The 17903-nt window shown below is 28.6% G+C and overlaps 1 protein-coding gene across 2 annotated transcripts in view; it reads right to left on the minus strand.

Annotated features, from left to right (window-relative positions):
- Nucleotides 1-3683: 3683 nt before the first annotated feature.
- LOC148303360 (G protein-coupled receptor Mth2-like) overlaps nt 3684-17903 on the minus strand; it is a 30220-nt gene continuing 16000 nt past the window's right edge. The window contains exons 1-4 of one of the 2 annotated variants that reach the window (XM_088270004.1): nt 15447-16677; nt 11644-11913; nt 7863-8040; nt 3684-5458 (exon numbers count right to left, since the gene is read on the minus strand). In XM_088270004.1, the coding sequence (XP_088126130.1) occupies nt 5128-5458; nt 7863-8040; nt 11644-11913; nt 15447-16467 (1800 nt within the window). In that variant the 5' untranslated portion in view covers nt 16468-16677 and the 3' untranslated portion in view covers nt 3684-5127. Of the gene's footprint in view, nt 5459-7862; nt 8041-11643; nt 11914-15446; nt 16678-17903 lie in introns of those variants that run through there. The other variant, XM_088270003.1, reaches the window with a different exon arrangement.

Consider the following 17903-nt stretch of genomic DNA (forward strand, 5'->3'; position numbering starts at 1 on the left):
TCCACGGTTGAAAAACATCTGAGCTCCAAAAATTGAATTTTTTTGCTTAATAGGGGTCAAAACGTTTTCAACATAAAAATTCTTTTTTGGTTATTCCATGTTTTAATAATGTTTTTTTTAAATCACACATTCATTTTTTCACTTACTGACCACATAATATATCGAGATTAAATAATTTCTTCATCTTAGTGTTATTTTAAACCTACAGTCATGAGACAATCAACAACATAAACAGATTTTTTTCATTCATTCATCTTGAAAAAACCAGTTCAAGCTCTTCTGAAAAAATATACCTATATTTTAAATATATTTTTTTGTGTACGCACAGGTAGGTCAGCATTTATATTTAATGCTATAACTTGTAACATCATTGCGGGTATATTTTCCATTTTATAATATATGTGGGTTTTTTTCCTTATGTTTTCCCTTTTTCGTGTTTCGCTAACATCTAAGTGATTCTGTATCTATAATCTAGCGATGTCTTGTACAACACCTCTTATCCTATTTCTAGTATATATGCGTAATGGGTATATCAACGCAAGATCTCTTTACCCTTCCTAGCTGAATTTTTCAAAGTAATCTTATTTCAAAATCTAATGCGTTTCACGGAAGAAAATTCTATATAAAACACCATCTTTTATTTTTCACTCTCATTCTTTGAATTTGTATGCAAACTATTTCCCCGGTTTTCTGTTGAAGAATCCGAAAATCCAGGGAGGCAAATTAGTACGAAGAGTTTTCTAAGTTAACCTTTATACATCCTTTGATGTTGGCAAACTACAAGCAAACATTTGAAGCAAGCGGAGACAGTGGTCAGTTGGGTACCGGGTATCCAGACTAGTCCTTGTTGAGGGTTCTCAACAAAAACTGTTCCAACAACAAGCCCTGGCAAACCACCACCCTTATTGAAAAACTTTGCTGAGCAGCTAACTCGGCTCCGCCCAATCCATCATTACAAATTTGCGTTTAATCGAAATTGCATTTTAAAGTTTTCTTCCGTTGCATGAACGTCAATAAACCTCCGATCTAACTTTCCCTCTTAAAACAAAGTTGTCAACATGCACTTATTGCTTTTAAATTTACTTCAGAAAGAGTACAAGTAACTACGCAACTTACTGCCGTTCTATTAATTCCGGTCGGTTACGACATTTGTAATATTTTACTTTTGTATCCAGATATTTACAATGAAAACAATTTATTTCAAACTTTTTACTGTTCATTCTTAGAAAATTGAATCAATCAAACCTAGTTGGATAAAATGGAAATATTTATTTCATGACATTCGTTAATGTTATAATTTAAAATTAAAAAAAATCTTGGTGTATTTAACACTTGTGTAATTGGGAAAAAACGTATTTTTAACCTTCAACGTTAAAATAATAATAATATTGCAACTAACACAAATTCTTCTAACCCTTATCCGCACCCGATGTTGCACAGGGCACTGCATCATATAAACGCTTGATCATAAACATATGAAGGAAAGGTGATCAGCCCTCCGCTTCAAGTACCAGTCCAGGGTTATATTGAATAAATATTAAAGTGAAAAATTCACTTATATTTATTTGACCCGCCCTGGGAATCGAACCCGGGACCTCCAGTTCGATAGCCGAGCATGCTGACCATTACACTACGGAGGCAGACTAACACAAATAATGAATATAATTATAGTTTAAATATTGTTTGATATAAAAATACAATTTGAGATTAAATATATAAATGTATGTAATCCTGAAAATTGGAAAATAATAATATGTCGACAAATATCATCCAACAAGAAAAAAATTTACGCCAATAATATTTCGCCGTTTTGAAAATATAAAAGTCATAAAAAACAACATTTTTATAATTATTAGTCAACTTTTCAGTTTCTTTATATTACCACAACTGATTTTAAGAATTACTGATATTTTCATGAACATGTGAAAATACAAACTGTTGTAGAGAACATCTGTAGTTTTCGAAACTAGCCGTGTTCATATTAATAATCTCAAATGCGGTCTTATTTAATCCACAAAGTTAATGCCAAATTAATAGACTATAAAATTGTGCATTATGCTCTTAAGTACGTACACATAATAAATTAATAGAAAATAATGTACACCCAAAATGAATGTTTAAAAATATTATATACCAATAAACCCGTGAAAAAAGGCTTCAAGAGACTAGTACGTATTACGTATTTTTAACGCAATGTACATTTTACACAAGCTTGTACGGGTATACAACACTAAGTGCCCTATCCATTGCAGTCATTCTCTTTTATATACTTACTATTCCTTTTCCATTTATCAATTATGTCCTTACCTTGAAATCTATTGCAAAAAATAGTTTGTGTTGCTTCACTCCGATATTCGATATACATATATTCGATATTGACTGCGAAAAATTGTCAAAAAATTCAACAACAAAAAAATTTCAATTTAAAAAGTATTTTATTGAAAAACAAGATTAATGAAAATAATATTTAATATTCATTTTATTATAAATATAATAAACGACAGCGCATTTTACAAAACACTAAATAATGCTTAACTTATTACTGATTAATTTGTATCACACATTTATGACTTTTTAATAATGTTTTGTTTTGTTCTCAGTCTTATACTTATTCAATATACAAATAATATTGATTCAATAATAAATTTGTTTTCGTTTTAATAAATATTTGAGTGCATCTTATTTGATAAATTGTAAATTACTGGGGTCGGTTAAAAAATAAATTGATCACGAGATGATCCCTCAATTAATTTGATGACGTTCTTAGATTTTACAAAAGTAAATCTGATTTTCACCCTAGTTTCAATAATTTTTGCTCGAATAGACGCATCGTGTACGTCTTAGAGAAGTTTGAAATGACCAGGGAAATGATGAGTCAATTTTAATTTTTACTTTCTATTGTTAAAAACTTTCGATAAGTTGATTTTACAAATTTGGTTATAAATTGATTCCTTGTTCACTCCATTCTATGGACTTAGGCCTGAGTGGGTTTCTCCTTGCTTAATTATTTTCCAAAATTACTCCGTATGTAGATATTCTACAGCTTATGATAGATTTGATGAGTATTAATTAAGTGAGCCTTGAATTCAAACTATGGTGAGAAATAAAATCGAATATTTGAAAAAATGTATGTAAATTTTGCTTGATGCTTTACCATACTTATCGAACGGTCTGCGTATATAACTCATAAAATTTTTAAATTTACATACATTTTTAAATATTTTACTTTAAAAACCGAAATTTTATCTCATTTAAAAATTAATATTATTAAGTAACAGCGGTTAATGTGAATCAACAGTATAATATGGCATCTACAGAACACCATGTCTTAATCTATAACTAAAAAATTTGTTAGTATTATGCTAATGATAATGTACCTACATATTATAGAATTTATAATAAGCTAAATTGTGTGGATATCAAAAATATAATGAGTTACAAATATACTTATAAGTATGTAATAATACGTAATATGTCAAAATCCACGAACAACATATTATAATTATCAAATAATATCTTATAATATAACTATTAAATATATATATATATATATATATATATATATATATATATATATATATATATATATATATATATATATATATGTATATATATATATATATATATATATATATATATATATATATATATATATATATATATATATATATATATATATCGCCACCTACTATTTTTTTATGCCACGATCCATTTTAATCCGTTGAAGAAAACGTTTAAAAATTTGCGGATGTGCATCAAATTATGAATATGGATAAAAAGATGTTTTTTCTATTTTGATATTTATGATTCATTGCAATCCACATTTTTTACACGTATAATAATACCAATTGTTTATTTTATAAATCACATTTTAATAATGAAACAATTTACAATTAAGAATTGGTTTGATCCATATTAACAAGAATTGAAGTCTTAACATCAAAACAATCGTTAGAAAAGATGTGGAGCAAACTAAAAGGAAATCTAATATATTATTACGATTTTTTTTTTGTTTTATTTCATAACCGATTATGGAAGAAACAAATGCAATATAAAGTTCAATTTTAAAAATTTGAAAAAAATATACGGTAATATAAGGTTTATGGATATTTTTTACTAAATATAGAACCAAAGGAATGCTATTTTTTTTAACTTGGTTTCGCCGAAAGTAGTTTATAGCTCGAACCAATAAAGGGTGACTAGATGTTCTTTTTTTACCCTTATCCACACCTCATGATGCGTCGTAGGGCATTAAATTGTATGAACGAAGTGTAATTTTGATCGTTAATTACCTGAGGGTAAGGTGATCAGTCCTTAAAGGTCAGGGAAAAAGTTAAAAGCAGTAAATATGGATTATCATATTTATATATTTTAAAATCAAAAAAGTATTTTTAAGGTGTAAATTTATTTTCATTCCCACGCGCATACTTTTCGACGAAATATTACAACCTGAGTTTCCACACTTTTCTGTAAACATTTCCCTGATAAGTAAAAGTGAAATTAAATAATTCACTTTCGCCTTAAAAAATAAATCGTTTGATTCAATTAGGTCGGTACTTCAAAAAGAAATCCATTTCATTTTTAATCAAGAATTACGTATGTATGTAAGGTTTTTCAAGAATTTAATACGTACCGCCTTGTTACACTGCTGGACGTAAATTGTGGATAAATATCTAAATGTGATAAATATTTCATTCTTTTGAGTTTTTTTTAATAGTTTAAGAGCGAACCGCATACATTTATTTATAACAGATATATTACTTTATTATTATTTATTCACTGCATTATTTATATTTATCATAAAATAAACATAACCGTTGCTATCCTTCAAAATAATATTCTAATAATAATATGTACATTTAGTGACGAAAACTGTGAATAAGTAACTATCGCCACTTTCTAGCTCCTTTTACCTGTATGATTACAAACGAAATCCACAGCTTGCTATGAGCGCTATGTGCTGGGCAAAGCTGAGGAATTACAGACTTCTTTTCTTCTTCCCATAAAATTTACAGAAGATTTACCATTTACCTTCGTGACTCAACATTGAAATCATCAACTTGCATTATGATGTTGAAAGTGTCACAGATATAATGAATAAGCGATTTCCAAAATCCCTCTCTATTTTCAATTCTTATTTTTCAATTCTAGCCCGGTAGTTTGAGTTTTAGCCGTTGAGGAATCGGTAGATGGTTCCGAGTTCTCGTTGGCCTGTTCTTCCATTCTCTTCATCCCGAATCTCCGCAGCATTGTTCCTTTGACGTGTGAGAACTTCCTCTTCACGGCGGTCCAGACCCTGGGCTTCCAGCAGAAGATGAGGAAAATGAAAACTGCCCTGAGGAGGTTGATGGAGTCCGTGAAGTACCAGATGTAGCTGGGGCCGCCCACCGCCCAGGATATGATCTCCGTCAACCAAGTGACTCCCATCAACGAAAACATCTTCGCGTAAAGAATATACCTGGAATTTTATACACAATTTTACTACGAAAGTCGGATTGTTTACACAATTGTCAAAGTAATGAATTACTTTACTACGTCGAACATTAACAGTTGTATCCAAATATTTAAACACATTTTTAAAAAGCAACTCATATATCGCTCACTCCTTTCAAAAACGTCATATATCAAAAAACTTGATTCAGGAGATCGTTTTTAAAGTTTAAAAATATAATATAATGTATTCATAATAAATACTAAGCCACTTTCTGAACTTTTTACTATAAAACAGATCTTTTTCGGTAAAATCTGAATGTTTTTTCTCCATTTGAAAAATATTTAGTGTATTGAAAAAAAATTAAATAATACCTTTTCTTCAAAATGCAAAAACAACACATTCTGCCCTGTAGCGGGTAAATATTAAGTTAAAAATAGGCCGATTTTGCTGGGATATAGTACATTTTCTGGGCATTCGGAAAATATGCACAACTGAAGAATGACGATTTTTGCCATATGACGTTGAAAGAAGTGAGCAATATATGAAATATATTTTTGATAGAAGGGACCGAGGAAATCGGGGTAACACGGATCAAAAGAAACAATATCCCCAATTTTCCCGCCTTGTATGAATATTCACATAAAAGGATTTTAAGGGTTCAAAATCTTGGTCAAAAGTAACAATAGAATATTCCTCCGAAAACATTCAATAGCTTCAAAATGCTTTCGTGTTGAAAATATTGATATTAGCTCTTATTACGTATATGGGAAAGATAACCTAACAGTAATAACTTATGGGCTATTCTTTTTAGATTTATCACAAATATGCGAAAATATTACTTTAAACCCAAGTCTCCCCTATTTTAGATGTCCGAGAATGATTGGACTGTGATTTTAGTTCCTAAAAATATACACTTAAGCTAAATCTATGCTGAATATAGATCCCATTTTGTTAATTATATCTTTTTCATTCACAATTTACTCAAAATTAAAATATATTTATTTTGTTTTCATGTCTTTTTACTTTTTATGTCAAATGACATAAGACATTTTCAATGTTTTTTTTTTGCTTGAATTCACATAAGTCATCATATATACGCCAGCAGCAATATTCAAGATAAACTTTTACCTCAATTATATATTTTATTTGCTAACATATCTTTTTTTTCAATTTTTTTCAGTCTTCTTTGTCGATTATTCTGATTTTTTAAATTGTTATTTTACTTTCTAAACAAAAATCTCGATCACACTTACTATCGGGTATCTGAAGAAGGGAGACCGAGGTTCGAAAATAACATTTTGACTGTGGAATAATAATTTCCGTAATTCGAAATGCAATATTAGAAATGAAAAATGAATTCATAATAAATGAACCCAAAAAATTTGGGCACTAATATTATATAAAATGTGCATAAAAATTCCCTGTGACTTGATCAAGAATTTTTTTTGATTGGTATCATTTAAAACATTTGTTAAAAAAAACTTTTACTGTTGTTTTTATTTTTACTTAATTTTCGTTTTAAACTTTCGCTCTTAAGTTATTTTTAATCAAAATTAGGTACCAATAAATAAAATAACGATTTAAATTATCAGATATCTCACACATCAAGGATATTGAACATTTAAGATTAAATAATTATTCCGACGTACTTCCGTTTTACGAGTATAACATTACCGCAAACCTTATCTGCAATATTGAAATTAGTGGTTTATTTTGCGGTTTTCTTAAAATTAATTACGCTTATTATTGACTTATTTTTACTTAAAGATTATTATAGAATTGAGTGACCTTACTGATAAAATGAAGAAAAATTGTTCATTAACAATTTTATCTTGATTAATTTTTGGAAACTTATATTATAAATATTTTATCGAACACAAAAATTTAATATTCACAAAATGATTTTACTATACCAAAATGCCAAACAATTCTAACAATGCTTTAAATATGTATTTGGGAACCAAATACTTCGATAACCTTTCTACAGATATGAAAAAAAATTGAAGTCATCAAAATTTAAAAAAAAAAGTTATACACATGTTAATCAAAGAGAAAAAAAAGTTAAAATAATAATAATAAAAATAAATCACATAACCCACAAATATAAAAAATAAAAAGTATATGTCCTTCTCCAAGTACAAGAGCTTAGTTTCTTTATTGGAGAGAACTGAGTAAGTAATTTTAAGATAGTAAAGCAGAAATGCCTAGAAAATGAATTCTTCTTACAGTAAACAACACATTTATTTTTAAATTCTTTCAGGCTCTTTTCATTCTTCATCCATTCAGGCATCTCATACATTTTCAAACCCTTGTATATTATACTATTTTACAACTTTTTTTTTCAAAAATAGTAGTCTTATTTTGCCCTTATTTGTTTTACTATTTTCATTAGAATTTTTGATTAAAACTATTTTATGAACTCATTTACCTCTGCTTCTCTCTCGATGTTGGAGAACCACCATGTCTGGCACTGTCCCCGTGGTGAAGAGCATCAGAACCCCGACTGAGAACGATTATCCTCCATGTTGTATATATGAAAAGAAACAGGTTCGCTAACAGCAGCACTCCCATTGGTCCATAGAAGTACACCAGCAGTGATTCCGTACCTGAAAATATAATGAACCTATTTTAACAATACAAACATTATTAATGTGTTGGGTTGTGGTCCCGCGTTTGTCAGAATTTCTGGGTTCGAGCCTCAATTTGATACATATTTTTAATAATGAGCCGCTTAGGCTTACAAATATAGTGAAAAAAATTATACATACTGAAAACACGAATACTTCTCTTTTTATAATAATAAGAAACTAAATCTAGCATTAAATTCTTCCATTCGAAAATTGACGACATACCCACTAAAGTTGCAGTTCTTTAGCATCCATCCCAAGCGGGTTAGTTAATCTATGTAATATTACATTGATGACGTCTTTCATTATTATATATATGAAAAGAATATTAGGAATATGAAAAATAACTCATCTTATCTTAACTTTCAGTTGCAAAAAATATCTGACTGGTGTTTTCTCTTGTTGTTTTGTCTACGTATAAAATATACTGATTACCGTACTGGATGTTCCCGGTTCGATTTCCAGGAAATTCCCACTGTCAAAATAAAAAAACAAGTATTTTTCACTCTACTTTTTATTTAATATTAGCTTGGACTGTCAGCTAAAGCCTAGAACTATTCATCTATATGTGTTTAAATTTCACTAAATGGACAATTTTATTAAATGAAACAGCTTTCACTTTTAAAGAAAAATTAAAACTTGATTAAAAAATAAATGAATGAACGTTAATGCCAAATTGATAAACCAATAATAATACATTTGAGGAAAGTCCTGTATACTAATTTTGTGTTGAAGACGCGCTGGATAAAACCCTTTTTTTACGCTAGATCCGGTTATAAATAATCACACTTTTTTTTTCATAATCATAAATAGAAATACATTAATGTTTCACTCGACTTTTCGTAAGAACCCGTTTTATATATTAGGGTATTGGCAGCATAACAAGAACTATCCACCAAAATAAAAATTAAAAACGAATTATTGATGCCAAATAAACTTCACACAATAGGCTACATTCCATAATAATTAATGATATTCGAAACCAATAATTCGAATTATTCTTATATTCTAACAATATTCAAAACAGAATGCATATTTAGATCCAAGAATCTGGGCCACAGTGCTAATCACCTTGCCTTTATAGAGTTACCAAGTTTACAAAGTATCAATCAGATATAGTGCCCTTTGCACCATCTGGGTGCGGTATAGGGGTTAATAAAGATGCCTTTCAGATAGACATAAAGCACTCATTATTTTTTTGAAAGATTTTTTCATCCGCATATGCTTCAAATTAATATAATCCAACCAATATTTTTCATTTCTTTGCCTACTCATGAATAATACAAATACACTACATAGACCCTTAAGCCTCTTCACCCAAAAAAGGATTTTAAATAAAGTTTAGCGTTTTGATTTCAATTTCATTTAAATTGGTTTATTTCGAAAGGGAATTAAAACTTTATTTGTTTTAAAAGTTCATAAGCTTTTGACACTGATATTTACAAATTCCTAACGGATTTGTGAAGTTTCCCGGAAGTACCTCAGGAAATGAAATGTTCCAAACGTCAAGAAAACCTCGACAATACTCCGTTCGTGGGTGAAAATTTACAATTACTTTGTTTTAAAATATCGCGTATACCTATTTCAACTCTTCTCAAAATGTATGGAATATAAAACGACATTCTGAACAATTGTCTTTCGTTACCATTAGCTAAGGAATAACTGTATATCATTTATTTCTTTTAAATATGCTTCTTGTGCCTATTTATTATACCTGTTTATTTTTTTTTATATTTTGCCATGTATTAGTGTTAGTTTTGGTTATTCAAAAAAATATTTTTTGTTACTATATTATTTGTGTTTCAGTCTTGTTAACCTTAATCCCATGTCCCAAAATGAGAAATAGAAATTACTCATCGGGAATATTATATGTATGTATGATTTATGTTTGTAATATATTTTTGAAATAAATAAAGAAATAAAAATAAATAATAGATTTAGTTTTTTTTTCAAAAAGAACGATATTTCGTGATCAATGTGAGTTTTTTTTAGTTTTTTTATAACATTTCAAAATATAAAATCTTTCTTTAATACTTTCGTAAGTTATAACGTTCAAAATAGAACATTGCTAAAAATAATTATTAAAACTGTTAATATAATATTAATCTTGTGAGTTGTTACTTGTTTTGAGTTTTTAAAACGTTTTTAAAAATATTTTCCTTAAAGTAATGCTAACTGAATTTATTAAATAATCCCTTATATAAATTTGAATTTTTCTTTCATGTTACCAGCTATGATACAAATGTATTCTACACAATAATCCTTAGAGTCTGTTTATATATTTGAATACAAATTTATGCACAAAACACTGTTACCGGTCCATCAGTAAACTGAATCAAGCTCATCCAGAGATATTGATATTTGAAGTTTATTAGAGTTTGGGAAATTATTATTCTGATGTATGTGTTCTTTGGTTTCCTAAATAAATCACTTATAATTATTTGTTTATTATATGCGTTACAAATTATATTAAAAATACATTAAGTGAATACGTTAGAATAAGAATAATGAAGTGAAGTGACATTATAAATACATGAAAAATAGAAAATGCACGAATGTGAAAGAGGCGAAGATTGCTTGCAATGACAGATTAGAGTGGCGTTCTATTTTCTCTGCCTACCCCTGCGGAGAAGCGGCGTGATAGTTAATTAGTTAGTTAGTTATATATCCATTGATAAAAGTTTTTATTTTTTCTTACCTTATATGTACATAAATGTAGACCACTAACAACTTTTTTTTTTTTTCAAAACATATCACATACATAAGTCATATATACATATAATTTTCCCCATGAATAATTTATATTTTTCATTTTTGGGACATGGGATTAAATTTAACAAGACTGGAACACAAATAATAAAGTAACAAAAAAGATTTTTTTAATAACCATGGCATAATACATGGCAAAATATAAAAACAATAAACAGGTATAATAATTAGGCATAAGCATATTTAAAAGAAATAAATGAGAAAAACATAAGGTACAGCATATTTAAAATAAACAAATGAGAAAATCTAAAAAATGAGAAATATAACAAAAGAGAAAATATAAAAAAAACATAAGGTAAAAACAAAATAAGAAAATTTGACTAATAACTACATCTATGTTTCCATAAAGTACTTTTTCAGATCATTTATTTTAGATCCCCGAATATGTTCTATTTTATATAATATGTCAGGCAGCTGCTTAATTTGGATATAGGCAATATATTTTAAAGACCTTACTCCAAATTTAGTAGTGTTTATCGGCTCCACAAGTATTTTGTTATATCCTCGTGTATTGTGATTATGAATTTCTTTGTTAAAAATCGGTATGGTGTTGCTGTGAGTCGTTTTAAACATTATTAGCATTGTATTTGTAATCTCATAAGTTGATAGAATGTCAAAAGGTATTATGTTAGTGCTCAAATAAATGTTTTTAACATGAGTGATATACGGTAGACGAAATATATTTCTAATAGCTTTATTTTGTTTAACTTGTATTTCGTATTTCTTTAAATAAAACTTTTGTTCTCAAATACACCAAATGTTTCTAGAACTGATTTTGTTTTCAGCATGAATGTGATGTTTAATTTAACTTACTGTTAAACCAGCACTTGACTATGCCCAGATTCGGTTTGAAGGGCGAGGTAGTTGGCACTGCCGGCGTGAAGTCTACGACGATAGCGGCCAGGGAAAAGGCGGCCGTGCAGCCCCACGCGTACACCGAGTACCAGAGGAACTTCTTCCGGTCCCTCTCCCTCTGGGTGCCCTTGCTGGTGGGGCGAAGGGCGCTGAAGGTATACGACATGTCCACACACATGATGTTCAGCCAGAAGAAGGACGCCAGGAAACTAAACTGCATCAGGTAACCTGAAACCATTCAAATCAACCATTATCAAAAATGTTCATTCTAAAAAACTTCAAAACTCCATTTTATAAACTTTACAAAACTGCGTTGTTTTTAACCACTTTTCATTGCTATTTTTGTCCAACCGGTTTCGACAAGAATCTTGTCATCACCAGAGTTAAACATGTAGGGTTAGGGCGCTTGTACAGTACACGTTTTTTTCTTTTTAAATAAAAGTGACTACGACAGTTTAGCGTGATCGAGTTCACGTGCACCGTGATCGCACGTGTTTTTTTTTGTAAAACAAAACCTGATCAACAGGTGTATCAAGTAACTTTTCGGCCGTGAAATTTAATACAAAATGACACGAGTATGAACGTGGATACTCACGGTCACTGTTAATAAAATTTTAATTTTAATTTTAGTTTTACTTAGTAAATACCACATTTTCTACAAATCTATTCTGACACGTGTTTTGATGCATTCCGCATCATTTTTCAACACCGAACATGATGATGAATGCATAGAAATACTTGTCACAATAGATTTAATGAAACAGTCGTCTTTACCAACTAAAACTTAAACTTAAAATGTTTATATATTACCACACAATGATAGCCTAAATGAATTAATATTTAATGTAATGTAAATATTACCTAATAAATTAATATTCAATGCACATATTACCTAATACCGACATTTCGGCTTCCTTCAAGGAGCACTACTACACAGTGTAACCTAAAAATTTGTATTCTTATATATTTAGGAGTATTTCCGTTAATTTAAAATTATCATTAAAATTTAGCATTAATATTATTTATTTAATTATAAGTTATATTATTTACTGGTAAATGTCTTCGGAAAAAAAACTAGCATCCATATAATTGTTTTCTACTTACGTATAACATATTTAAAACCATGCAACAAGTCATAAAAAATTAAAAATGCTGAGTGTTTAACCTGAAACATCACACTAATATCTGTTTATTAGTAAACTACTATGAATTTCAATGTAATGATAAGTGATTCATTAACGAATTATGATTCCCATGTGTGAATCATACAATCACTAATATTGTGGTATTTTTATTTTAATAAAATGAAATAAAATATGTACGACGTATAAACCATTAAAAGTGGTTTAAACTGTACCATAAAAACTATATTATTTTCTAAAAAATGTAAAAGATATATCTGATTTACTTTTATGTAAAGTTCAATACACCTTGCTTGTAAATATTCACACAATACAATAACAACAGTCACAAAAACTAAAAGACAATAGTTTCAGTACTTTTTCGAATGAGTAAATACAACCTTGATAAACAGTGCCAGACATCGTTCACGTTACTTTTTTCATTGTTAACTTTTATGTTATTATGATACAATAAAATGTTATGTAGGCAGTGTTTACCATCAAGGTAATATTGCAAGACTACCTGTGCTCCGTCACAAAGTGCCTTGTTAATGAAAACGAAAATGTTGTTTATTTCCGTAAAATTTTCAAATATTATAAATATTATCATAATTAACATCGGTCTCAACTGAGAATCTATGCTATCGTCACATGCGTAACAATGTTTTTTTTCCGGAATTTTAGGCGCAATATCCAAATTTTAAGTATTAATATGTTTTTGCTAAAACAATTTTTGTATTTTGAATGATCTAGAATCACTTTTTGAATTGTGATCCATGTTTGCTTAACATCATTCATTTACTTTAAGTTTGTATAATTAGTGTAATTTTTTTAAACTTTTATATAAAAAATCGATGGTTTTGAAGGTGCTGTTGTTTAAGAATGAAAAAAAAACTGCAATGTAGGTTGAATAGCCTAACAGACATAAATTTAATCATAGATATATATTTATATATATATATATATATATATATATATATATATATATATATATATATATATATATATATATATATATATATATATATATATATATATATATATATATATATATATATATATTTATATGTGTGTGAGTGTGTGTGTATGCATAATGTTTTTTTTTTTATAAACAGTCGTAATAGAAATTTAAATTAAGTTGTTAAGAAATTTTAATGTCAGCCATTTATGTTTTTTGTTATTCAAAACGTCATCTCATGAATATGCGCACATTATAAATAAGCTACAAAAAAAGATTTCAAGGTTTATGTTTATATATATGTTTATGTATATATATATATATATATATATATATATATATATATATATATATATATATATATATATATATATATATATATATATATATATATACATATATATATATATATATATATATATATATATATATATATATATATATATATATATATATATATATATATATATATATATATATATATATATATATATATATATATATATATATATATATATATATATATATATATATATACATATATATATATATATATATATATATATATATATATATATATATATATATATATATATATATATATATATATATATATATATATATATATATATATATATATATATATATATATATATATATATATATATATATATATATATATATATATACATATATATATATATATATATATATATATATATATATATATATATATATATATATATATATATATATATATAAATATATATATATATATTTAAATGTATTAAATTTAAAATAAAATAAAACAATGTCTGTGTCGACGACTAACAAATAATATCCATTAATAAAATATATATTAATCACTGTCCACTCTTCACATGGAACATGTATATGTATATATTCTTGATGAGCATGGCTGCCTTATATTTTAAATGTCTGAATGATTTTGTGCATATGGTGTATAATACGAAAACATTGTATTGTTAATGTATTTTTCCTTAATAAAAACATTAAAATAGAGACTCGCGATTGTGATCTCACTACATTCACATTTTTGGCATTAAGTGTATATGTATGATTGTATATATTAGGATGATGTAAATCGTATCCAACAAAGAAACTTCAAATGAACTTAAAATAATCACTTGTAATTTATTGGCGTATTTCGCAAACTTAGTAATTAATTTGATGAAGGCATATATTAAACATCGAGCTTAGAGTGTAAAACCTTAAGATAATCTTCGTTCCTCGGGAACTTTACAGTTTTAGATTTAAGCCATTGATATACATATATAATATGTTCGTGTAATTTATTATTGTCTATTTGAACAACGTCCATGAAGTATTATCTAAAAATAATTTTATTATCCATTACTATTTGCAAATACGTATTTATATGAAATGGTTTTGGATGATGACCACCCAAGAATCTGAAGAATCGATTAGATACTTATGATTGTAATTATTCTAGTCACGAATCACTCAAGATTATGACAGTAAATACTTATTTCATTTACGATCATTAATACTTGTTTTGGATGTCAGTATTGCATTCATATTTAGTTTTATAGCGGATGTTACATTGTATTTACAATGTGAATTTCAGAGTAACACTAACGATTTTAATTTTAAACGAAAATCTCTTCAATTTAATCAACTAATAAGTAAAATGATCATACCTAGTAAGTAGCAGGTGAAGTGCTTAGAAGGCATGATTGATAACTGAAGAAGTGTTGTGCAAATAAGGCCGAGCAACAGACAAACAGTGTGAGCCACCAAGCATCGTGCATTGAGTCCAGCCAGCTCAGGTAACCATAAATGCAATACAATCGTCAGGATTAGGAATATCTCCCCGATGGTACTCAGAGTTGCGAAAAAAATGAGTTGCCCTAATGACCTTTGATCTGCTCCTACGCATGCCAGGATCACGCTAATCCTCTTACTTCCATTCCCGCTGAGTGTAAAATCACCGCAATAGTCTCTGGAATCGATTATCCCATCCGATTCGGAATCAAGGGAACCGTCCTCCAGCAACGAGTACTTTCCTTCTAGTTGTAAAGTAAACCTCGCGTCACAGTTAGGCATGGAGTATATAATCTCGTGATAACGAGACAATCTCGTTCCGTTCAGGAGGCTGTACTCCCAGTCTTCGTCCCCTCCGCTATTATCGTAAGAACCACAATAACGATTCACTTTCTTGTCATTTCCTATATTAGTGTACATTTGCATATCGATTTGACAACACTTAGATATACACAAGTGCTCTTTGCACGGACACAGATAAGCTATGTCAAGAATTTGATTCGGACCACTGTTCCACCTTTCTACGCAATACGACTCCTTACTATACGTTCCTTCTAAAGTATGATTGTCGTCGTAGAGAAGCAAGCTCCCATCTTCCTCTAATTGAAACCAATCGGATGGTTTTACTATAAATTCACTGCCGGAACACGGTATCACCCCTTCTTTGGTAGAGAAATTAAATTTATCGTATTCTATACTCATTCCTAATCTACTATTCACCGACACTGATTCGTCTCTTTTAGAAATCTTGGAACACTGAAACTCTCTATTTAATTGTTCATCTCCCGGGCAACACTTGTTTATTTCATAAGCGCATTCGCATGCCGAAAACAAGGCGAATGACAAAAACAACGTGAAAGGCGAAAGCCTTGTGACTTTTTTCAATAAACCGGCCATCACTGTTTGATATACCCGCGTAACAAGAGGATCCGAGAGAATGTGACCGCGTTCTTATATGTCACGAATACCACTGACTTATGACGAAGACAAAAAAGTGTTAATGAAGGAATATCATGACCAATGCTGACCGGTCTCACACAGTCTGACACTCCCACTCTCTCAGTCCCTCGCGAGACACTACGCCCGACACACGACCAGAGCCAGTATGGTGGCAGAGCCTACAGCGGGAAATACCACGCTTTACTGCTGGAAATCACGCAAATGTTTGTTTACATTGTCGCACGCCCATCACAATGTGATGCTGTTTTCGGACAGTAATGAAATTAATTTTTTCACTATTTATAAATAATTATTCAACTGATTTTACTTGCTTACATAATGACGTTTTTTTGGACGAAATTCATCAAAAGTATGTTAAATTATTTGTGCTATTATTCTTCTTTTTAAATTAATGTTATTTAACATTTACATAATATGTATGTGTATATATATATATATATATATATATATATATATATATATATATATATATATATATATATATATATATATATATATATATATATATATATTATAAAGTAAAACAAATGATTTGTTTAAATATCAACCAGCCATTTAATTTATTGAAAAGGCAAAAATAAAATCAATTTTAGTTCTTTTTACGAGTAGCGTTGAAACATCTTTTAAAGCATACGTTTATAATAAAAGCAGAGTAACGAAATGCATCAACGATCGCAAAAGTAAAAGCGCAAACCGTTGCGACAACCACAGGCACATTCTTAAGCTATCTTACCCGTATTGCAGCTGGTTATGCCATAATTGTCATATATAGGAATGCACGATTTTACAAAAAATATCAATTGCAATAAATATCCACTATATTTGCATATTAATAATATTTTTCACAATAGTTTTCCTTAGCATTTTATTGTGAAATTTTGTTAAATAAAATACCTTTGATAATTAATTATTAAACGAATTTAAATATTGACCGGATTTTTTTATGAATAATAACATTTATGGTATACTGTGGAAAACCACTTTCTCCAATCTGACGTTACAAGCTTGATAGTTAGTAATCATTAACGAAGGTACAATGAGACAGCTAGAGTATCCTAGCATTTTTTCTATGCCATAATTTAAGAACTTGAAAACTGTAATTTTTCACATCCAGCGTTGAATTTTCTATTTTTTTTTTGTTATCTACAAATAGCTGAAGCAAAAGATTTTATAGTACACGGGGTCTGCGCAGTCTGCTCACGACGGATCTTATGACAGAATGGTTAGCAAACTTAGCCGAGATATTCGCAAATTCTGATAAGAACTACGCGAGATCCTACATGTATGGTATATAATAAGACACTCGTTTCCTCGTTAGTGTGTTTATGAAAATTCTGGGATTGAAAAATGTGCATGAACATTTTCCGTATTTA

This window comes from Brachycentrus maculatus, unplaced genomic scaffold, assembly GCF_059751285.1.
Source record: "Brachycentrus maculatus isolate JH-2025_06_01 unplaced genomic scaffold, ASM5975128v1 h1tg000370l, whole genome shotgun sequence".
Lineage (NCBI taxonomy): Eukaryota > Metazoa > Arthropoda > Insecta > Trichoptera > Brachycentridae > Brachycentrus > Brachycentrus maculatus.